Raw genomic sequence first — 24,580 nt, forward strand, 5'->3', positions numbered from 1 at the left:
TCTATTCTGGGAGCATAGTTAAAAACCTAAATCTAAAGTAGTTCAGGTGTTGGACATACAGCTATCCTTAAAATGTACAATGTTTGTTTTGCCCATCAACAGTTGTATAGGAAGATTGTGGAAGTACCAAGAGTATCCAAACCAGCATCACACAGAAGAGGAGACACTTAAGGATATTTTTATCAGAAAAGTCTACAATAAATCACTGGAAGAATTAATATGGAAAGAAATAAAGTTGTAAGACGACACAGGATTAGGAAGCTTGCACACAGACAGCAACGTAAGAATCAAGAGAAGCCAGACAACCTCCATCAGTGCCAGGGAGGAGAAGGAATACTGATGGATGTGTCCAGAGTAGAAAGAAAATATGACATAAATGCCACTGATACCAACTTAACCCATGCTCAGTCTATAAATAAAAGACGACAGAGCAGAATGTATGTCAAGGCTCTCAAACAGCAGTTTAAGAGGAGCCTCTGTGAGCATCTAATAACCCAAAACCATTTTGTGGCAGCTCTCTTACTCTCCATAAATTCAAAGTCTGCATGACTGAATACACTTGCTGCTGCCATTTCCAATATCCTGGAAACGTGAGCCCTCTACACTACACTCAGGTTCCTAAGTGCCACTACACTCAGGTTCCTAAGTGCCACTACACCCTCTACTGTCAACAGCTGCTTACTCCCAGGCAGCAAGTCAAAGCCGCACAGGCCATAGCCTCATAAAATCAATAATAAGCGCTAACACTAAAGTTGCTGATGCTCCATCTATAAACATTAGCTGTAGAAGTGGAGGGCGTTTCTTGGCACTAGATGCCAGAAACATGACAAAATGTTGTATTTATAGATGTGTGTGTGTGTACGCATGTGCGCACACACACACACACACACATTATTTCCTCAAAGTATTTTATTTAGAGCCTTACTTTCAACACTTACACTAAAGCAATGAAACGTGGTACAGATTGATCCTAACATTATCTAGCAGGAGCTTTTGATTTTCCCTCGCATAAACTAACCAAAGAGCCTCCAGCAACATCAGAACTGGATGCCACTCTTGATAAGAGATAATATTATGAAACAGGGGCCTCTTTCTCCCATGGAAAAGGAATATAAATATTTTAAAGGTTGCACCCTAATTTGAAGTCTTGAATTGCATGCAGAGTACTATAACCAAGATTGTAATGATGTTCCAGTAAATACTGTTTAGGAACTGCAAAATGCTAACATTCTGCAAATGTAATATGCATAAGAAGAAAGTAATTTTGAAGCTGTGCAGTTAATAAGGATAAGGCTTTTTTCATCTAGCCTTTACTGCCTTGTCCTTAGCACATATCCTACTGAACAGTATAGTATGAAACCCAAAGTAGAAACTACATGATCGTGTTTATTTTCAAAAGGTTGCTCAAACACAAGCAAGTGTTATAAGGTAACCAAATCCAGGTTATTAATAGGTTTTGGACCATTCATTAATAAAAGGGCAATTTACATATTAGAAATAATGAATTAAAATGTTTTCGAACCGATATCATTGGTTTGTTTTTACAGGCCATCAGGGGAGAGAAAATGCCATTCTGGCAGTCGGATTCCTGCACTGTCACAACTCTGGAGCAACTACCTCTTCCAGTGAAAAGCCAGCTTTATTTCCAGGCTGAGTCGGTCTCCATTCAGACAGCCAACAAGGAAGACAGTTTCAAATGTGATTCATTTCTGATATATGCACGTCTGTCTTGGACCTTACCCCTGGGATGCTTGAGCACCTGAGTTTAGCAGGGAACACACGGAGATCCCAAATGCAAGCTGTATAGGCAACCATCAACGCTGAAGATGGCAAAAGTAATAAGAATCAATCACTGAGGTGAAACGACACATCTTATAACAAATCATTTTTACCAAGTCCTGCTAAGCATAATCACTGGAACTGGAAACCTCTGAAACAACGTCTGAACTTAATGTGATTTCTGGAGGAAACAGATGAGTTCTGGAGGGGCTGCTCCGCAGCGTTCACTTTTTTAGGACCAGCCTGCTGCAAGGAGAGTAGGTGGAAATAGGTCCCCTGCGAGTAATATATGAAAACAACAAATGCTTTAGAAATATTTTGCCTAAGTTGGCTTCAAACCTTTGCAGACAACAGACATACTTTGTCAGGACCACCTAAGCTTTGCTTGCACGTGGTCGCTTCAGCCCGAACTGTTCACTCCAGTAAAGCAAGCAGAGAGATTGAAAAGGGGAAATCCCCGTGACTTACCTAATAACTCTCGGGGCGGTACTGCTCTGGTGGCTCCGTTGCATGGAATGTTCTGATAGGGGGTAGATGAGGTGGAGTTTACCCACAACTCAGGTGATGAATAGTTGAAAGAAGATTGGTTACTATGGTCCTGAAGCTCTTTACACTGACCAAGACTGTCTTGAGGAGTGTTTAAATCTTCAGAACAAGCCTGGACTGAACTAGAGGAAATTCTTCTTTGGTACAACGGCCTGCCTGGTCCTCTGGGTTCATACTGTGTGTTGGGGGGAGGGGGTGGAAAAAAGAGAGAGTCCTTTCATTTACTTGCATATTTGGGTGGCATTTCCCCCCCTTTAACTCTTTCTTATAAAACCACTGCCTTATAAGCACCCTTACTGAAATGCCTTTAATACCACAAATGTTATAAAGTTACAGCTTGTATGTTATATACTGCTTTTTTGATAGAAAAAGAAAAAGTGTTTGAAGCAGGGACAAAGACAGCAGAATCACAGGTGAGATTTTGTAATTTCTAAAGGTAGGGATCTCAAACGTAATGCATGAGAGACACTGATCACAGAGAAATGTTGTTTCCATAACATTAAATAAGGGGTATAAAGATTAAGGCACAGAAGAAGGGAACACACAAGAACAGGTGAAAATGTACAATTGCAATGAAGTGAAAATAATTGGTATGTCTGACTTCTGATTTCCAAAGGACTCTAACACACAAATGACTCCCATACCAGGATTTGGGCAAGCGTGAGGTCACATTTGTATAGTGGCCTTTGCACGCGGATATGCACACACAGAGCAAATGCTTTGGAGCACTGTCTTTTCCTGAGGAATAATGCAAAGAATCTTATCTGAAACCCTGGAAATGACTTGCTTCCTTTAATCGTGCAGACAGCGTAGATGAAAAAAGCAAGAGTTGCCTTAACCCCTCAGCACTTGCAGCTAAGATTTAAGGAAAGCTCTAAATATTTTGGCAATTAAGGGTAAACTCCCTTTGTTAAGATAGAATTAAAAATGGAGCAACAAAAAAAATGATGCTCCCAACCGGGTGAAAAGACGAGGGGGCACTTTATTTTGCTTTAATGGTGGCTTCTAATAACCAGCTGGGGGAAGAAAGCAGTCCCCACATTTGTTTCATTCCTCTTCTGCTGGCGTGAACTTATCTAATAAGGCAGAGATAAAGCTATCGCTAATTAAGGGCCAAGCAGAAAGAGGTTTTACAAAATGAATCTGGAATTTCTACAGGGGAGTAAACATACTGTAATCTTTCATTTCTGATATTAATGTTTAGTATAAAGAAACCCTATCTTCTTTGGTGGGGAGAGGGTAGCAGGGCTGGGAGAGAGAGCAAGCAAGCGAGAACTGGAGTGGGAATGCAGCACGTGGATAGGAAACAGACTCCTATGACTCCATTTTACATGTAATGATCAATACTAGAGAACCAGTGAGACCCATGAGAAAAAATGTTGCTCACTAAAACAATAACATCATGATTAGAATAGAAAGGCATGAAAATGCTAATAATTTTATGTATAAGGCTAAAATAATATAAAAATAACAGGCTGCAAGCAATTTAGGACAGGGACATCATTTCCTATATGTCTGTACAGTGCCTACGCCAGTGGAGAACAACTGATCAGCCTCCAGGCTCTACCACAACATAAATGTCAAATAAAGATAAAATAAAAACAATTAAGGAGGTTGTTCTGGAAAGGGGAAAGATGATACATCTAGGAATCAGTGATGGTGAATAGGGATATACACTTTAAGATTGATTTTAGCAGACCTCCCTTTATATAGCATAAGTGTGTTTGCAATTTTGTAGGCATTATGGAGGTCATTTCAATGTAGCTACTGAATGTGATTTGCTGGAAAGAGTGGCTGTGTTTTAAAATTCAAGCTCTATGCCTGAAATGTGTTTGAAAAAAATAGTTCTTAGAAGCTTTTTATAAATGGGAAGTCGATAACCTGAAGAAGATAATTGGGGGGGATGTATAAGTAAAGATGAGTTTTGCAAAATTATTTGATTGTTAAAAAGAATAAGGTGGTACCGAAGGAAAGTTTCCTAACACAACCTCCTGCTGCTACAGCTTCGACTTCCAAGAGAAAGGATCCTCGCTGATTGTTTTGTTTAAAACAACAAAGACCCATAAAATTAGACTGACTTCTCAGATTTTTCCTCATGTTCATACTTTTATTCCAAAAAGTGTTGCACTGCAGTGCGCCAAAGGGAAATGCATTACTGCAATATTTCTCTTTGTTTTTAGACACAATAAGACTGACCAAAGAATAAAACTCTAGCAAAAATGCCAAATATATTTGTAGATTCTTGCTACTACTCAAGTCACTGGGAGGTCTGATTTCAGGGTCAGATAGACCGAGCCCATAGATATTTCCAGGGTATAATTTCAATCAGAAGATGATGACCTAGAACAAGCCAAAGCCGCCCCCTCCCCTCCACTCCAGTTTTTTTGGTGTTTTAAACCAGGGGAATCTAGAGAGGCGTTTACCAAAAATGCAGACAGGCACCCAACCAAGCAGGCAAGGTGCCTAACTCCCACTGACTTTCAAAGAAAATCCTTTCAAATCAAAATGGCTGGAGCATGAATTTCTATCCCAGTGTACAATTCTGTGTTAGTATTGTACATCAATCACACTAATAGGTGGGAAACATGGTAAATGGTAAAATGGTAAACTAAAAATGTAAACTGAAGCAATACTGAAGGAGTGGTACGCAGGAAACTATGCAAAATCAATGTCTTTTTTTATTTACCCAGTCTGCCTTGTAGCTTAACAAATACTGCATGAAGTCTTAGGGGTAAGGAATTTATTTGAAGTGGGTTTGGAAAAAGAAAACAATGGAAAAAACGATGGAAGTCCGAGATAACTGAATATATAGAAACAATTCTTAAGGCCAGTTCTGGTTCTGCAAGTAAATGGGCATGAAAACAGGCTGCGGTCCCGCACAGATCTGCACGGGTGTCGTGCAATCAGCAGGAGCCCACAAAGCACTGGGAGTCACAAATGCTTAGCACCTCGTGGGACTCGACTGTTTCTTTGTGGCATTCACCGTAAATAACGGTGAACTTAAAAATGCTGTTTGTCACAAACTAAAGCATGAGAACCTGTGTCAGAGTATGAAGGATTTCCGTTAACGCTCCAGAGTTCAAGGCGCGTATTATATCCAAGGGAAAAATGTCAGACACTGAGCTGTGACATTTTGAGCTATTGTGAATATATTTGTTCTAGCATTTTCCTTCTCAACACAGGGCACTTAAGTTTCCAATTATAAGCCATCTCAAAAAAGTGCCTTTAGAAAAAAGGGAAAATGCCATTTTGGATAGATAGAAATAGCTAAATAATTGTTTTCCTTTATTCCCTAACCATGTCATTAGAGTCTGAGTGTGATATAACTTGAATTTTCCCAACATGAACGCTTCTTTTGACAAATTTGTTTTAGGATACCGTTGACAAGGCACCTGTGATATGTAATGTCGTTAATATGCTGCCACAGTAGCATATTCAAGAGCTCTAGATGTCTATCTTAAATCAACGATTAATGCAGGCAGCTAAAAACCTTCCCAAGAGCCTGGATCCTACAACTCTCATGCAAGTAGCCCCACTGATCAAAAATTAGATATCTGTGTTTCTACAAACATTCAGGGAGAGATCTTTATTTAGGATAAACAGACCAGGCCCCTTTACAGAACAACACCAATTTTCAGCAGCTGAGAATCTGGCTTTGCTTTTTGAAGCTCTTTTTGGTTATATCCAAGGCAGGCCTGAATGGTAGCCGTGACACTGTATCTGCACAAGGGTAGGTGATGGCTCCCAAAAGTATCAAATGCCCCTCTGCGTTATCACCCGATGCGGAGATTTCCGGGAAGCGATCAACCACAGCGGAATCAGGGCAGTGTGGTGTGTTACTCAACACATTATTAGGAGATAGCACTGTAGATTAACATACAGCATTTCACATCAAACTCAGTATCAAGTATATAAACTTAGAATTCATTGCATTTATGACCCCATTCAGGAACAGTGGCCTGAAAAACAGAGTCCACATATAGTGTAAAGCCAAAATTGGCCTCCCACTTGCGATTTATCTTTACTGAAAAAACGATAGTATCAGCTTGACTATTCTTGGAGTCCTATTTCAGGACTGCTCTTTTACAAGACAGCCACTCCTAGCCCCTTGTTCCTGAGCGGAGCCACTTCCCCCTCTGAGTCAGCAGGACCCATTTAAAACTTTTCCTAGAAACACCAATACTTCCCCCAAAGAGCAGAGGGTTTTAAGGTAAACAGTCTCAGCTTTTACATCCCCCTTGATCATAAAATGTTCCTTGCAGCTTTCGAGTGCAAAATAATCAAAATTCTTCTGTTTCTCCAAAATCTGGTGGTTTTAAGCTTTCATCTCCAAGTCATTTGCTCCATTTGCACCTGCCATTAGCTTGAACCCTTCTTTTCCATACCCACTTCCTTCATAGATTCATAGATTCATAGATGTTAGGGTCGGAAGGGACCTCAATAGATCGAGTCCGACCCTCTGCATAAGCAGGAAAGAGTGCTGGGTCTAGATGACCCCAGCTAGATACTCATCCAACCTCCTCTTGAAGACCCCCAGGGTAGGGGAGAGCACCACCTCCCTTGGGAGCCCGTTCCAGACCTTGGCCACTCGAACTGTGAAGAAGTTCTTCCTAATGTCCAGTCTAAATCTGCTCTCTGCTAGCTTGTGGTCATTGTTTCTTGTAACCCCCGGGGGCGCCTTGGTGAATAAATACTCACCAATTCCCTTCTGTGCCCCCATGATGAACTTATAGGCAGCCACAAGGTCGCCTCTCAACCTTCTCTTGCGGAGGCTGAAAAGGTCCAGTTTCTCTAGTCTCTCCTCGTAGGGCTTGGTCTGCAGGCCCTTGACTATACGAGTTGCCCTTCGCTGTACCCTCTCCAGGTTATCCGCATCCTTCTTGAAGTGTGGCGCCCAGAATTGCACACAGTACTCCAACTGCGGTCTGACCAGCACCCGATAGAGGGGAAGTATCACCTCCCTGGACCTATTCGTCATGCATCTGCTGATGCACGATGAAGTGCCATTGGCTTTTCTGATGGCTTCGTCACACTGCCGGCTCATGTTCATCTTGGAGTCCACTAGGACTCCAAGATCCCTTTCCACCTCTGTGCCACCCAGCGGGTCATTCCCTAGGCTGTAGGTGTGCTGGACATTTTTCCTCCCTAGGTGCAGCACTTTGCATTTCTCCTTGTTGAACTGCATCCTGTTGTTTTCTGCCCACTTGTCCAACCTATCCAGGTCTGCTTGCAGCTGTTCCCTGCCCCCCAGCATGTCCACTTCTCCCCATAGCTTTGTGTCATCTGCAAACTTGGACAGAGTACATTTCACTCCCTCGTCCAAGTCGCTGATGAAGACATTAAAGAGTATCGGTCCAAGGACCGAGCCCCGCGGGACCCCACTGCCCACACCCTTCCAGGTCGAGACCGACCCATCTACCACGACTCTTTGGGTGCGACCCTCTAGCCAATTCGCCACCCACCGGACTGTGCAGTCATCCACATCACAGCCTCTTAACTTGTTCACCAGTATGGGGTGGGATACCGTATCGAAGGCCTTCCTGAAGTCTAAGTATACGACATCCACCCCTCCTGTGTCCAGGCGTTTCGTAACCTGGTCATAGAAAGAGACTAGGTTGGTCAGGCACGATCTGGCCGCCACAAACCCATGCTGGTTTCCCCTCAGCATAATTTGCCCTGCCGGGCTCTCACAAATGTGAGCCTTGATAATTTTTTCAAATACTTTACCAAGGATGGAGGTGAGACTGACCAGCCTATAGTTGCCCGGGTCCTCCTTCCTCCCCTTCTTGAAAATGGGGACCACGTTAGCCCTTTTCCAGTCCTCTGGGACTTGGCCTGTGCGCCACGAGCGTTCAAATATTCCCGCCAGTGGCTCTGCAATGATGTCGGCCAGTGCCTTCAGCACCCTCGCATGGAGCCCATCCGTGCCTGCCGATTTAAAGGCATTCAATTCTTCCAAATGACTCTGCACCACCTCAGGATCTACACATGGAAATCTGGCGCCTTGCTGCTGCCTCTCTACAACCCCAGTGAGAGACTTGTCGTGCCCCTCGCTTAGGAACACTGAGGCAAAGAACTCATTGAGGAGTTCAGCCTTGTCCCCCCTATCTGTCACCAATTGTTTCTGCCCATTTAGCAGGGGTCCTATTCCTCTCTGGGCCTTCCTTTTACTCCCAATATATCTAAAAAACAAGTTCTTGTTGTCTTTTACCTGGGTTGCCATCCTCAGCTCCATGGTAGCTTTCCTGTTCTGCTAATCCAAGGTGGAGCAATACAGCTGTGATATTCCCCCATCTCTAATCTCATCTTTTTGCTTCTGTCCTAAGGATTTCTGCTAGTTTTTTAAAAACAACCCAAAGGGAACCACCAGCTCTTAACAGGGACACCGCTATAAGCAAAAGCGCAGGTCATTTAGACTCCCAGAAACCCACTTCAGACTGTTCTCTCCCATACAAATTACAAGTTTAAAAGTTTTATGTATGCTCTCCTGTCCCAAAGACCTGAACGCCAAAGTTTGGGGAAATGGGTGCATGCAAACTGGATAAGACTATAAGGGGCTGTCTAAACTCCAGAAACACTCTCAGAGAAAAGTATAGCAAAAAGAAACATTATAAATAGGATCTAGTCCTTGTATTTTCCAGGCAAAATTCCCATTAATATTAGTAGTAGTCATAGGCCTATAGCACTTACCAACATTTAGAAATGAGGGCTGAAACTCTGGCTGCCCAAACCCCGAAGAGTCTCATTTTAGTTATACAACCACCATGCATATTCAAGGAGAATTCAGACTCAGAAATCTCTCATCACTCTCAGAACATATTCTCTAACCGAAGGGTTTAGGACACCAACAATAAAGTAAGAGGCTAATGAACAGTTTTAGCCCTAATTGGAAACGTGATTAGTATATAATGGCCAATCCTCTTCGGGGCTTTGAAAAAGGAATACACATCATTTACCATTAACTACAGTGGGTATTCAATCTCATTAAGCTCATATTTTAAATATACACAATTAAAATTAATCTTACTTTTCATATTTCTGTTGCAGAAAATATGAAGACCAGCTTTATGTTTGTAATGGAATTAGTTCATCATTAGTGGGAACTTCAGTTAAATCATTAAATGTGGAACTGGCTTTACCAATTTCATTCTTTTCAATATTCAGGGTGAATCTCCATAAGCCCAATATACAATTAGATGCAGATCTTCCAGCACGCATATTTTTAGTGAAAAGATAATTAAAAAAAAAAGTGGTTTCACAGGGCTTAACAATCTCTCTCTCAGAATTCATTGTTATTGCTGAATAAGTTAAAATACAGCTGGCAGGACTACTAATATCCAGTTTCCCCTCGAGTCATATTTTGTTGCCACTCAGTAAACTTAGAAACAGGTAAACATAGCAACAAGTGGCCGAACAGCTGCGTGGAAGTCAACATTTTCTTGCCTTTGTCCAGCTTATAAAATTATACCACCGAGGAACGCATTTCAGATTTATCAATAAAGAAAGCTTGTGTCTGGTGGTAAAGGCAACGACAGGACACTAATCTACCTGAAAAAGGCAACGACGAGTGTGGTGCAAGTGACTGAACATAATGAAAGTTCAGAGCAATGGCTTTCAACCTGTGGTCCACGTACCCCTGGAGGTCCGCAAAAGATGACTACGATCAATCAAAAGTACGTGAATACCCACACTTACAATTCAAAGGAGTCTGCACCTCCATTTAAATTTTTTTAGGAGACCACAAATGAAAAAAAGATGAAAAGCACTGGTTTATGGTTTGAGCTGTTGTAGACAGAAACCATTACAGCAGGGCCTGCACTAGGCCAAGGCAATGAATGCTGGGCTGCCCAAATTGAGAACTTACTTCCCTGAAGAAGCAAACCTTTCTTGTGGAGGGCCTTCTGCTTTATGCCAGGAACTTATGAAGGGCTGGGTTTAACCAACCACCAGCATATTCAACGGGCCAGTCAGGTCATCCCATGCAGTGACTTTGGGTCATGTAACAGATCTGTGAGATCAAACTGCCACAGCTAGCAGGGACTGTGATGATGAGCAGGTTTAGAAAGTGTTAAAATCACTGACAGCCAGTGCAGTTGCTGAGAAAGTCCTGTCCAGACAAGGCGAAGAGGACAACCGGAGCATTTCCCAACCCACTGGTACTCCCACTAAGTTCTTTGGTTCAAGAAGGGATTTGAGTTGGGCCTAGCTATTGGTGCTGAAAGTGATCATGATCTCCTTCCTTTCCTGACATACCTGATGGCGTCCCACTACTACACCTGGAGGAAGGTGGGTCCCAATAAAACCAGTACAGCCACTGCGTTAAACTGCGTTAGAGCTGCTGGCCTTTCCACTGTCACTTGTTCTTCTGGATCTCCCCCACGTTCCTACTATAGGAGAAAGTTCCCTACTTAAAGGCAAAGGAATGAAGGTTTAGAGAAGTACATCTGCAGAAATAGCACTGCTGCTTGGGAAGGGTATCATACTGGAACAACTGAGGCCTGTTCTAGTGCTAGGGTGAAAAATAAATGAATATCCCGATTCTGGAAAAGCCTTATTGGTCAATGCTAGTGTTAGTACCGATGCTGATATGACTACTCGTCTCCCAAACGTTCTCCACAGGGTCAGTGCCTTATTCCTATCCTTCAACGTTGAATAAGGTTTAACTCATATTCTCTTTATCAGAGTATCGTACCAAGCAATTTAAGAAGAACTTGTGCTCAATGTGTGTATGGCACTCAGCTCCTGAAGTGGACACCGTAGCCATTTAATGGAGGGGAAAAGAACAGTGCATCTCTCAGGTTCTTAACTCTAGAAACTCAGATGCAACAGATGTACAAGCAGGTTACAAATACTCTTTCCCTACCTGTAAAGTTCTGGGATAACTCTAATAACTGGAAAGCAATTACATGCCTCCAACAATACCTGTTCCATGGAAGTAATGCACCATGAAACTTTTAAACAAACTGTAAATTCTCATTGTGTCCCGGCATATGTTATTATTCTTAAAACATACGAACTAATTTATGATTCCTCCTACATCATGATCCTGTACTTAGTTGTATACAATAAACTCTACAACATTCTGCCTAAAAGAGAGAGAGAGAATATGTCATACACGTGGTGACATTTAGATTATAAAATATAAAACAAAGTTCCTGGCAAAAAGCACTTGATAATAAATAACATCAAGTAAAACAGAGCAGAATCCTTCCCAAGATGCTTCATGTCAACATCAACTCTTTGTGGGTGAAATTCAACCATCTGCCCAAAGAATATGGCATGAGCTCTGCTCCCATCGCCACAATTCAGAAGAGTTTTCACAGTGGTGATGCTCAGGCAGAAGAAAGCCACTCCAAAGTTGACTGGCAGAGAAGCTGCACATCCATATTTGTTCAGATCAAATGAACCTAGTATCCTCCACAACTCCAGACAGCAAGGACTATGTACCCTGGTTCTGGTTTAGGTATGAACCTAACTGTTGCAGTGATTCTTCTCCATATCTGTACAAAGCCCTAAAATTCAAGGGTTTATGTGCAGTGCCTAGACTAACACGTGTTTGCAAAAATCAAGTCCATGAGCTATCAATCAACTTGAATTAGAAACCAGAATCAGATGGAAAGTTTCCAGCAAAACTTTGTTTTTTCAGAAAATGTTGGTGTGTTGAGCCCCAAGTATTTTGTTAGAAAAATCTTGGGTTACATCAACTTTTGCCAAACCCAAGGCAGGGTTTCAAGGATCCTTGCCTACAATCCCAGTGGGCACCCACTACTGCCAGGATCCTGATAGCTTCTTAGATCCCTGTTACAGAGCCAGGACTAACTTGCTGAATGTCTTCAGACAGACTCCCAGTTTCAATGGCTCTGGGACAGTGTACAAGGATAGAAGGAATCAGACTGAAAAGAATATCGGTTCCACTAAGCAACAGCAGGTTTTGGTATGAGATGCTTAAAAAAAAAAGAAATAAAAAGGGAGAAAAAAGAAAAAAAACTCTGTAAAACTGGAAGCCCTGCATGTTGGCTCTCTCTATTAAAAGCAAGAACAAGAAGCTTAGTCTAGACAGAACCTATTGGTCCAGAACCAAACACATCCCAGCTCCACTGAATTCAACGGGAGTAGAGGACACCTAGCCTTAACAGCAAAAATATGAGCAAAATCTGAATGGTGGCAACCCCCCATCCCACATTACAAAGATGTTCCCAATACAGATGGTAGCACCGGGAACACTCATTTTCATTATATTTAAGCGCACTCTACTTCACATTCTCACTCACTTCAATAGCACAGGAATTCAGGGAGCACTAGGTGAGGAAGCCAGAAAGCCTAATGAGGCTGGCTGTCATTTCTTTTATTTAGGAATTGTGTCCCATATATTACTCTTTCTTGCAACTGCATCAGTGACAAAACTCACACTGATCCAACAAAGACACACACAAGCGTTTAATGAGAAGCCCCGTGATTTCAATGGTATTTCTGATGTGCATAAGTCTTTGCAGGATCCTGGCCTTAATTATCCTGCTGTAATGTGTGAATCCTTAACTTCAGTGATAATGGGGATGTGAAAGTACTCCGCACCACCACTCAGTCGGCAGAGCAGATGCAGGTATTGTGTGCTGTGCTCAGGGTGGATGGGCACAGTGCGGGTGATTGGGGCAGCTTGGAGGGAAGACATTTATTTTGCCTATTTATTTACTCACTGCTGGCCTTGGAGCATATAAAACCCTGGAGACTTTCTGCCTTTTCATTTATAAATTGAACTTGACTCCTCCAGAATATGCTAACCCTTTCCTGGGAGATCAAGACTATAAAGTTTAATTATGCTTTTGGCCCCTTGCTTTGTAAACACCTCCGCACAGATTTTTTTTATGCTGACACTTTTCCTGTAATCAATAAATTCTACCTGCTAGCCCTACAGCATTTCACTCTCTGCTAACATGGACCTAAGCTTCTCCTTCTTTTAGCAACGATCCTCCTTTACGCTCCACTTTTGCATGTGCATAGAGAAGCTTTCTGAAGTCTTTAGATTCTTTCTTTCTACCTATTTTACGAAACATTTTCATGTGTCTTTTTCTTTCATTTTCTTTACAGCCATTCTTGGTGTATTCACACTGGTCCTTTTTAGCTTTTGAAAATACATTTTTAGAAGGCACACAGTACCCTCTGACACATTACATTTTTTTCCTTAAACACTTTTCATTTGTCCACTGCACTCTTTTCTTTTAATCCTTTATTCTATCCAAGATAAAGAAATAGAGTAAAAGGAAGCAAAGGCAAAACAGAAAGTCTTCACAGATAAAATAGTACCACTGAATTAAAAAAAAACCTTACCAGCAGTTTATCTCAGATTCTATGAGCACAAAAGAATCATCAGATGTTCTTATGGGAAAAAACTACAATTTGAAATACTGCACCTTTCAAAATCAAAAGATAGCATCATGCTAGCATAAATCTATTTTGATCATTTGTGATTCAGAGTCTAAGTATGAAAATCAGTATTTTTTTTCTTATTAAACTCCTCTGTTGTTTAAACAGTAAGTATCTGATAACATCACTTGTGTTTCTTGCTTCACTAAGCTGACTATCAAGAGCACAAACACGATGGGAAAAGAACAAATCAAGTATATCAGTCATCTTCACTTAGTGAAAGGAAAATACTTATTAATTAAATGTAAATGAGCATCAGCTAATTATGGGCAAATGAACTTTCCTGTCTTGCCCCACAGCTGCTACTACATCACTTACAAAAAGCAGGCAGAAATACACATCTCACCATACCTGCCACTCTTGTGATGTACAGGAGAAATACCCTTTACATTTCCTGCTGTTGCCTTCTCCTTTTCAGATGACACCAAATCAGTTTTTAAGAACATCACAGGAGTTACTACCTGAACCAGAGGCCATAGGAGTCAAGTGGCAGGTGTTAAAGGAGGAAAAGACCTATTTCTATGTAGCACGTGGTCAAGTTTTGGCTTAAATGTCACAAAACAATGGGGAATGCTCTTCTAAACTAATTTATTCATTGTTCAACATGTTTTATTTTTCTATTATTTAAATGGTGGTTATTATCTTCAAATCTTGGCAATGGAGAGACAGATTTAACAACAAGCATTGGAACAGGAGGGGAGACTGCCCCTAAACTACTTGACAGTCTCCCATTATGTGCGTTCAGTATGCGTCAGCATCCAAGTATCTGAACACAGCTTGTCTCAGTCTGGGCTGAAATGTTTATAATAAATTTTAAAGAGATCCAATCATGTGAAATCACAGAGAGATCTGCAATCATTCTGCGTTTCACAGAGAGATTTAACACTTCTGAATACTTTCACACTTTTTGATAAGCACTTATGAAGTGATCAGATTTCTGGGCACTTGCAAATGTAGAACCATATAGGGTTATAAAAGCATTTCCTTTTATGTGCTCTTCAAGTTATGGCTTGATTACCTGTGCTCAGACTACTTAGCATAAAGTCCCTGCATACTGCAATAAATGTCATTGTCTAAATAGAGATCTAAAAAACAGTTTGAATTAGATATGCCAGAAAGATAAAAGAGATTAAAGTTACAGTATTGATTCATTAATTAAAACTACCATCAGTTCCTCTACTTTAAGTTTACAAAGCTGCACCAATTTAAAAGAAAAGAAACAGCTTTCTTTTTTTGGCATTAAAAAACACACAAGGGCTGTTAGTTACATAAAGTATTATTATATTCCCAATTAGTAAAACATTTCAGAACATGCTTAATTTTAATTACACGAATAATCCCACTGACTCCATAAGAAGTACTCTTCTCTTTAACTTTAAAGTGAAGCATTTGATTCAGTGGTGCTTTGCAAGCCTTGGTGTATTGTACATTAAAACTGCAGATAAAGCAAAACTGCAAAACCAGAGACCTTCTGAAAAAGCTATCAGGTTATATGTGCACTGCAATCCTTTGCAAGAGGACCACTTGTGCAAGTAACACTTCAAGGGACGGGGCACTATAGAGACAAAACTGTGGTCCAAGGTGTCAGCTGCCACCAAAGACCTCTTTCAAGGGCTTTGCATCTAAAATACATACATGGAATATTGCCAGCTTCGTATCTTTGACTCTGCCAACCCAGTATTATTTCTAGTTTTAATCTGTAAATACAAGCTTCAATGTGCCATATATGTGCCTTCAGATAAAGAAACCTCATTGTGTTTATGCCTAGGATTCCATATTACAAAAGGTTATTTTTAACCAACGTTTCCAAAACCATATTGGCAGAAACTTGTGTAGCCTATATATTAATCACAGCAGTATTTAGCAAGGTTGTTTATACTTTGCCTTTCCTGTCTATCTCCAACCCAGGTGATTTATAACATCATCATTATGTACCTAATTCAATGTGTTTAGCTCATAATCATAATGTACATATGACCTTAAGTTTGTATCTTGATATATGAAAATACAAAACTGTGATTAAATACTATGGACCAGGTTTTAAAGTTATGTAGCTGCTTACCTCCCTAAGTCCCATTAGGTGTTTCTGCTCTAGGTTAAAAAGGTTCATTAGGTTATATGTCAGTGGTTTTCAACCTTTCTGAACTCAAAGCACGCTTCTTGGTTTTCATTGTTTTTTGAGCGCAGAAAAATTAAAGAGTAATTCTTCCGTTGCAAAGAACTTATAAAGATCACAGCAGGTCAGCATGGTTTTTTACACTATTGCAGCAGTGTCAAACTCAACTTGCCCTGTGAGCCAGGCAAGTGACATGGGACCACTGGAGGAACAGCAAGGGGCCAGTCCCATGGGCTAGATTAGGCCCACAGACCCTTCCCCCACATGCCAGATCCAGCACCCATGGCACTTGCTCTGGCTGGTCAAGGATTGTGCCTCACTTGGTGCATACTGTGGCCAGACTGGGACATGAACTACAAGCAGCATCCACTCCAGCTGGTCTGGGGCAGACATCATGTGCCGCAAAGGTCTTAGACTGTCTGGAGTAGGCGCCAGACCTGGCATGCAGGGGAACCCACAGAGATCTTCACCCTCCACCCCCCATACCAGATCCAGTGCCCACTCTGGCTGGTCTGGAACTGCACCCACTCCAGGACCTGTGCTGCACATGCCACGTGCCCCAGACTAACTGAAGCAATCACTGCATGTGGCGCAGGATCTGGACTGGCAATAGCATATACTGAATATAGCATAGGTGGTAGACAGGACCAGTACCACACGGGGATGGAAACAGGGGTCAAGTGATGTGGCTCCACAGGGCTGACACAGGGCAAGTCACATCTTTGATACCCCTGCAAATGGATGCCTATTTGACACTTCTGGGTTTACATTATGAATCATGTTTGCACAGTTAAAACACTAATATTGTGTAGCACTGTGCAGCACCCTTGAAAGGATCTTAAGGCACACCACGGTGCTACAGCACCCTGGTTAAGAATCACTGTTACAGGTATTTCAAAGGAGGTACAATCATGAGTTCACATGGCAATTTCAACTGAGGCACATAAATACTTTAAAAAAATCCAGTGTTCTGTTAATGAAGGAGAACTATATTTTTTAAATTTCAGAATGCCTGAATTGTCCAGCTGTGACATTGCTGAGTTAATAAAAAATGGATAGAGCATTATTAGCAACCCTCATGTTTCATAAAGTCCATCAGTGGAAACATTCTTGGAAATACGATATAGATATTTTCTTTGAAACAAGGAAATCGAGCATTCATTTCAACAGCAACTCTATTGTAGGTATTTTTTTAAAACATAAATCCTAAGTGAATAATTCGGAATCTGAAAGTAATTTCAAAACAACTGCTATTAGTCATCTCCCTGTGAAACCTGAGCTTACAGAAATAGTATGTTAAAAGTAAATCCAAAATCTGATTTTTTTTATAGTACTCGGCCCTATCCTTTATTCAAAGGGGCACTAATACAAACCTTAAAAGAAAGTTTTAGTCTTCCAACCTTTTTCTTGAATTTGGCAAAGGACAAGCCCTTCCCTTCCTACTCTATGTTTTGAAAAAAAATTTAATTAATTTGTACTATTTATAGGTTGGTTTAATTTACTTGCATGTGAGCAACAGGTGTTACCAGCACCGCTCTGCAAGGAATACTTAATAGTTTATTGCATCTAGAGCCATCATGAATAACTATATTTTTACTTGGCAACAAAATAGTAGATTTTATACAGACGGCATGGTCCAGAATGTCCTTGCTTCTTATTATAGTCTGTTTGTGGCTCCAAAAAAGATACTCAACCTCTTTAAATATGCATAAATGGATACAATACAATGGAATTCAGTGCTAGTGCTTTATTCAGCCATATGGTCAGCCAGACTGATTTGGTTCTCACTGAAGTCAAATAAAAACTCCCAATGACAATGACCAAGAAGGGGTTAAAATCTTGATTTCCAAAAGCAACTCCTTCCCAGCACAGAAAAAGTTAGGAATGTAGAACCACAGATGTGTAGATAAGGAGGAAAATTATGGCAAAATTGTCCATTTTCATAAGACATGATTTTTAAACAAAAGAAATTCTTATCACTCACAAGTGTTAGAGATTTTCATATGAAAATAGCAACGTGAAGGAACATACATATAAAAAAAAAATCCCATACCTCTTCTAAGCTGTGAAGCGAAGAAGCAGATACTGCTCGAGATGTGAGTGGATGAAATGGCTCCTGACCGACTGCATGCTGATGATTCTGTATTTGTATAAAAGGGTTCTGTTGTGATCTATGGGGTAATGGAGGTATACCATAATGAAAGCCCTGCCCCATTAGGTGATTCTGCTGTAGGTTAGCATAGGTCCACGATCCATCAGGTTGCAGGTATTTCAAGGGAGGTGGGGTTATATGTTCAGATGGCATTGAGAATGGGGGATTGTATATTTGGGGCAAATGTTGCTGAAATGCTGGGTTGTTGGACATTTCAATGTCTCTGCTGTTTTCAGTGAAGTTAGGAAAGTGACCACTGTGGTTTGAGTTACATGAAGGAGAAGGGAGTGCTGGTGGGCTTCTGGGCTGAACTTGTCTGTATTGCAACAGTCTTGACTGTGGAGGTGGCATTTCAGTTAGGTCCCGACTTTCATTTTGATCACGGTGTGACAGTTCTCTGAGCAAGTCCTGGAACCTGCGTTAATAGAATACATAGTGTCAAGAAATGCGAATAAGTGCTCTGCAGAAATGCCACTCCTTTTGAGATACCAAATGGACTGGCTGCAAAAATACAGCATTATATTTAACTCTGCCCATCACCAAGTCCAACCTAAGAATACAATTGTAAGCAATTATGAAGCAGGGAGAGAAGAGTCACCTGGACCAGAATCCCAACCTGAACTACCACACAAAATCATTACATCCAACATCTTTCTGAAAATTAAAAACGTCTGATGTCTCCATTCATAGTTTCATAGTAGCTAGGGTCAGGAGGGACCTGAACAGATCATCTAGCCTGACCCCCTGCCACAGGCAGGGATGAATGCTGGGTTCACAAGACCCCAGCCAGGTGATCGTCCAACCTCCTCTTGAATTTGCCCAAGGTAGGGGCGAGGACCACTTCCCTGGGAAGTTGGTTCCAGATTTTGGCCACCCTAACTGTAAAATATTGCCTTCTGATCTCTAACCTAAACCTATTCTCCATCAGCTTATGACCATTGTTCCTTGTCACCCCAGGTGGTGCTGGGGAGAAAAGGGCTCTGCCTATTTGCTGTTGATCTCCCCTGATGAGCTTGTAGGCCGCCACTAGGTCTCCCCTCAGCCTCCTCTTGCTGAGGCTGAACGGGTTCAGGTCCTTCAGTCTCTCCTCGTAGGGCCTGTCCTGCTGCCCTCTCACCAAGTGGGTGGCCCTCCTCTCTCTCCAGGCTGGCCACATCCCTTTTGAAGTGCGGTGCCCAGAACTGGACGCAGTACTTCAACTGCAGCCTGACCAAAGTCGCATAGAGGGGGAGGATCACCTCTCTGGACCGGCTTGAGATGCACCTTTGGACATTCCAACAAGAAGGATGAAGTGTTTGATGCCTCTTAAAGGAACCTACGTCCATAGGGCTTCCTGCTCAATTGTGTGAAACAAAAAAACTTCTGCTATTTCAGATAAACTTTAAACTTTTGGGGACAATTCCAAAACAACTGGAGATGTGGCTTAGTTGTAAAAGTTTGCATCCATCTTAAGGATCAAACTGCCAAAAGGCCGGGGGTGTTGAATCTGGGGACAGGGAGCAGGACATTTTTTGCATGCCCTCTGCTATTATAATTCAGATGGAAAATAAGTTTAATAAAAGGGTAAACAAACCCTTTTAAGAGCTTTTGTAATAAACAAAAGCTCTTAAAAAACCCAGTCTTTACAACACAGTTGAGTTAATGCCGATACCAGAGCAGACACTAGGTGTGTCTACATGTGCAATTTATGTGAAGCAATAAAATCTGGAGCTTAGTGGTCCCAGGCATGCCATTTGAGCCTGCTCCCGGGACCGCAGCACGTTAAGTCCGGTTGGAGCAGCCCCGGCTGGCAGGGAGATCCAGGAGTCAGCTGCCAGCCTGGGGCTGCTCCCCCCCGCCCAGCTCAACATGCTGGAGAGGGGCTGGCGGGGGCACAAGGGCGTTCCAGTGAGGGGCTAGATGGCAGGCAGCTCCTGTACTGAAGCACCCTCGTGCCCCAGTCAGTAGTAGATTAAGATTTATTGGGGCCATGGGCAAACAGAAAATTGGAGGCCCCCCATACCTCATTATAAACATGAATGTATCAAAAAACACTAATATTAAATAGATCCATTAAATGTTTCCACAGTGCATTAATAAAGCACAACATGCAATGTCAAAATTAACTATTCAATTTTGCCACACACTAAACTGAATAAAACAACTGCCTTAGGAAGATGACTCAGATGCATGGGACTGACGTATATATACAATAACACAAAAGGAAAAATGTTTTAGTTAAGTGGTCATGTAGACTCTTGTTTGACTATTTTTTTTACGTACACATTTTACATTGTACCTACACTACAGTAAATTCCTACAAGAAAAATACAGGCCACACCTATAGCCTTGAGTATGAGTCTATGAATACCATTTAATTGCAGTGATTCCTGCAATTAAAATAAAGCAGTAGGTCTACACCATACATCTCATTTTCTTAAAATCTTTCTTGAAACATTAAATGTGCTAAACTTCATATGCTGTAAAGCTCTTTTATATACCCATTACACCTGTGTTTTAATGCTATCATTGCATAATTATGTATCCAAAATGTATAGATATATTGATATATACATACCTACACACACGTGGCAAAGTGGGTGGTCTCTGACTAGACACATGGCTAGTTTCCCCACCTGCCTCTGGGCATGCCACCCACCTGTCTCGCCTGCCATGCCTTGATTGGAACGTAATTGAGTGTTAATTAGGCGGGAGGCTGCCCATTGTACACCCCAATATGGGGGGGCTATCTGTGGCTCCATTCCACTCCTACACCGCAGCCCAAGCCTCGCAGATGGCATCTCAGGCAGTTGGCTCAACCGTCCCCTTTGCCTATTAGCTGTGGCCCCAATCATGGGACCTTTGGCTTCTGTAAGCCCTGGCCCCATCTCAGGCCAGTCAGGACCCCAACCTTCTTCTCTCATTATGGGCATCCCTCGCGGTGGGCCCCTGGCCCTTTTGACCTTTCCAGTCCTGGCCCCAGCATTGGCCAGTCAAGTCCCTCAGTTGGCCTTACGCCTCCTGCCTGCACTTAGGGATCGCGGTCCCCCATTCCCGGCTCAGATGCTCCTGGAAACATGCCTGGCCCTGCGGGGTCACTCCCCCAGCAGGCTCAGGCGTCTCCAGAAGCTTACCTGGCCTACCCTGCTCAAATGGAATATGGCCCACCCAAAGGTGAGGGCTGGGATTAAGGTGCCCCTACTTGCATTTCACTGGGGTGGTAACTGGCCTGGCATTTCCTGGGGGCTCCTGCACCACTGAGAGCCCCACCAGGCCACCCACTCCTGGCAGGGTGCAGGTTTAGGTCATCCCCAGGACCAGGAGCCTCCAAACCATCCCCTACAGCTCCTGCCCTTACCTCCATGATGTTGCATGCAGTCTTGCAGCCAGGCGATGTTACTACCTTGCCTGCCAGCCACTAACTGCTCTGTTTATATAGGCAGCTAGGGATCTAAAATGGCTACCACAATCAAACACCTGCTGGCTGCTTGGCTCTGCCCTTAAAGTGGCAGGCACCAACAGTGCAGACCCAGCACTCTTTCCTGCTTATGCAGGGGGTCGGACTCGATGATCTATTGAGGTCCTTTCCGACCCTAACATCTATGAATCTATGAACAACACACACACACACACACACAATATCTATCTCTCTCTATATAGATATCTATATAGATGTATACATACACACACACACACACACAATCTTTCTCTCTCTATATAATGCATCTCTCTGGATAAACAGACAGACAGACAGATCTATCTAATCACCCCATGGAAGAGCTCACATTTCCCCACATGAGCTGGCATCACTTAGGAGGTGCAGACCCCTTTCTATTGGCAGCCTTTGGGGTTGAGAACTGCAGGAAGCATCCACGGGGTAGCAGGATTGCCCTTCTCTGTGCCTCAAAGCAGCCCTTGGCAGCGGGACTAAAACACTACATGTTGACCCGTGGGGGAGGAGGGGAGGATCTGGCGCACCCCACCCCCCCTCCCCAAACACACAGACACATACACTCTGCATCTGCCATGAGCAGCACTTGCAGCCCACCTGGAACTGCCTGCCTGCCCTGTGACCCAACCCTTGGGAGGGCAGGCAGGTGGCTGGATAGTGAGCAACAGGGGCATCTCGGATCCTCGCTGATACCTCACGCCGGCTGTTCCCATGGAGAGGTCAGACAAGCTCCCAGCCACCACCTCCCACCGGCTTTTACATATTTAACACACGATGGAGCTTCAGTGCTTTGCAGGACTTTCCCCAGCAGGCTGGGGAGTGTGGCAGGCCCCTGCCCCTAGGGGAACCCCTTGGCCCATGCATTAATCCGCCCCTGGCCCCAGCCAGCAGAAGCAGCATCTACACATGCGGTGCTGCAGAGTACAAGACTCCATAGCAGGATACCACTTGTATTTACAAGTGGTATCCTGCTGTGGAGTTAGTTTACTCCAACCTAATGGGTGAATGTGTAGACGTGTGGTATTTACTGTAGAGCTAATCAGTCTACTCCACAGTAAACATTGTATGTAAACGCGCCCACTGAGTGGTAATTTTCTGTTTATGTTCAACAGGGCCATTTCCCACTCCTAGAGTTCCACCTCTGCAAGGAGCAGAACATTAGGGGGGAAAAAAACTGACCAACACTTACCATAAATGTGCAATTTTAGGCCTTTTAACATACTGTTTTCACTGCAGCAATATATGTATTGGCAATGTGTCGGCAAGCAGAAGACAGCTTAATAGCAGCATAAAGTATCTGTAGGCATAGATAGACTAACCCTCCTAATAAAAACAACTCTTTATATAAATACTACCAGTGCTTTGCAACTTAGCACAGGATTATAGCAATGGAGAGCTGTGCTCTATTTGTAACTACTGTACTTTGAAAATTCAGTTAATAAATACCTTGAATATGTTGCCTCTGTTTCGTCTTCTGCATTATTAGCAAGTTTCCAGTTTGCCCTCACTGGCTGTTGATGCAATCCAATTGGTTGCTGGGAAAGATGTTGTAGGTGAGGATGATGATGGTGTGGATATGGAATATTGCCCTGACTGAGATAGGCGTTATGCTCATTCCATTGCTGTAGCCTTGCTTGCTGCTGCTGCCTTATTGTTTCCAAAGCTACATTTCCATGCATACGATCTGTAAAACATACACAAAAAACAACAATTTTACCCCTCTGGTTTTTTTAAGCAGTTGGCGTCAGAAAGCACAATTTTCTGGTGTGTATATCAAGTGGAAAAATATTAACTCTAGGAAGATATATGGTGGAATATCCAAACCTGCTAGCACCAAAAATGTCAGTGCCTTTATGCTGATCACTTCAGGCTGTATCTCAGTGCATAACCATGTTATTTAAATTTCACAAAAGACTATGTATATACATGAATCTCTTAATGAAACAGTGCATGCTAAAATGCACCCTCAGCAGCAAATTATTGCTGAAGTCATTACTTATGGAAACCAACCCAACAATGACCCAGTTTACAGCCATATGCCCTGACAGATAAATGCACTCTTCATTTTCACTTTAAGTGAGTTTCATTTGCATATTTTCAATGGAAAACAGCAGTGTTACCTACCTAAGGCCTCCCCTATGGGCATTCCTGTAGGGTTCTCTTCAATGAAGTTGTTCAAGTGGGATGGCAACATTGGGTTGTGCTGTGCAATAGGTCTCAGAGGATTAGTGACTTCTTGCAACATGGGTGGGGGGTGCTGTTCTGAAATCACAGCATCTACAGCAGGAGAATGTGGCCGGTGGGGAATTGGATTATTAAAAAAAGACTGATTGGGGCCTGCCTGATAGGCAGGGGAAAGCTGTGAAGGTTGTTGAGGCTGCTGGTTCAAATGATTATGCTGCTGGACTATCTGGCTTTGTTGGGGTGGCATTTGGTTTTGCTGTTCAGGCAAATGATTTTGTTGCTGATTTAAGAGGTTTTGCTGCTGTTGCAAAGGATATGGCTGCCTTGGTATCTGGGACAGGTGCTGGTAGTGGCGACTGGGGACTGCATACTGAGTATGGGGAGGGGTGAGATGTAGATTCAGCTGCCTGGGGTTAATATTATCTTTGCGATGAAATTTCGAATTAGGATAACCTATGCTGGAACGCGACTCAGGGCTTCTATTCTGGGAACTTGCTTCTAAGTCAACCTAGAAGAAAAGGATATAAAACTTTTTAAAATTACTTAAGAAAACATCGCTGTAAGTGATGACTGTACTAAAAGTGATTTAACACTGAAGCAAGTGTACAAAACCTCAGTGAAGTGGGAAGAATAAGGTCATCAAAGAACCAAGGTACTGTACATCTTAACATACATTCTTCTCATTATTTATGGGTCTAAAAATATATTCTGCCAATAGTTTTGCTTGGCCTCATCTTGTTTCAATTCTGTTATATTAGTTGGACTATTTTATTAATCTAATTATTGCTATTCTATTAAGTGTAGACTAAGAAATGCACTTAATGTTTTCTCCTTATTCTTCTATATTTAAACTCCACAGTCAGACATTTCCATCATCACATTTCTTTCCATGGCTAGTGTTATTGCAGAGATGAATTACCAGCTGCTTCCTTATGATCGTATCTAATTTAGC

The 24,580-nt window shown here is 42.4% G+C and overlaps 1 protein-coding gene across 2 annotated transcripts in view; it reads right to left on the reverse strand.

The window, feature by feature from the left end:
* The window catches only part of HELZ (helicase with zinc finger), a 166,017-nt gene that overhangs the window by 11,528 nt on the left and 129,909 nt on the right, over positions 1–24,580 (reverse strand). For both annotated transcript variants that reach the window (XM_019494326.2, XM_019494325.2), the window contains exons 27-30: positions 23,569–24,136; positions 22,891–23,128; positions 17,916–18,429; positions 2,248–2,500 (exon numbers count right to left, since the gene is read on the reverse strand). In XM_019494326.2, coding sequence (XP_019349871.1) covers positions 2,248–2,500; positions 17,916–18,429; positions 22,891–23,128; positions 23,569–24,136 — 1,573 coding nt within the window. The remainder of the gene's footprint in view (positions 1–2,247; positions 2,501–17,915; positions 18,430–22,890; positions 23,129–23,568; positions 24,137–24,580) is intronic.

This window comes from Alligator mississippiensis, chromosome 8 (genome assembly GCF_030867095.1).
Source record: "Alligator mississippiensis isolate rAllMis1 chromosome 8, rAllMis1, whole genome shotgun sequence".
In the NCBI taxonomy this organism is placed as follows: domain Eukaryota; kingdom Metazoa; phylum Chordata; order Crocodylia; family Alligatoridae; genus Alligator; species Alligator mississippiensis.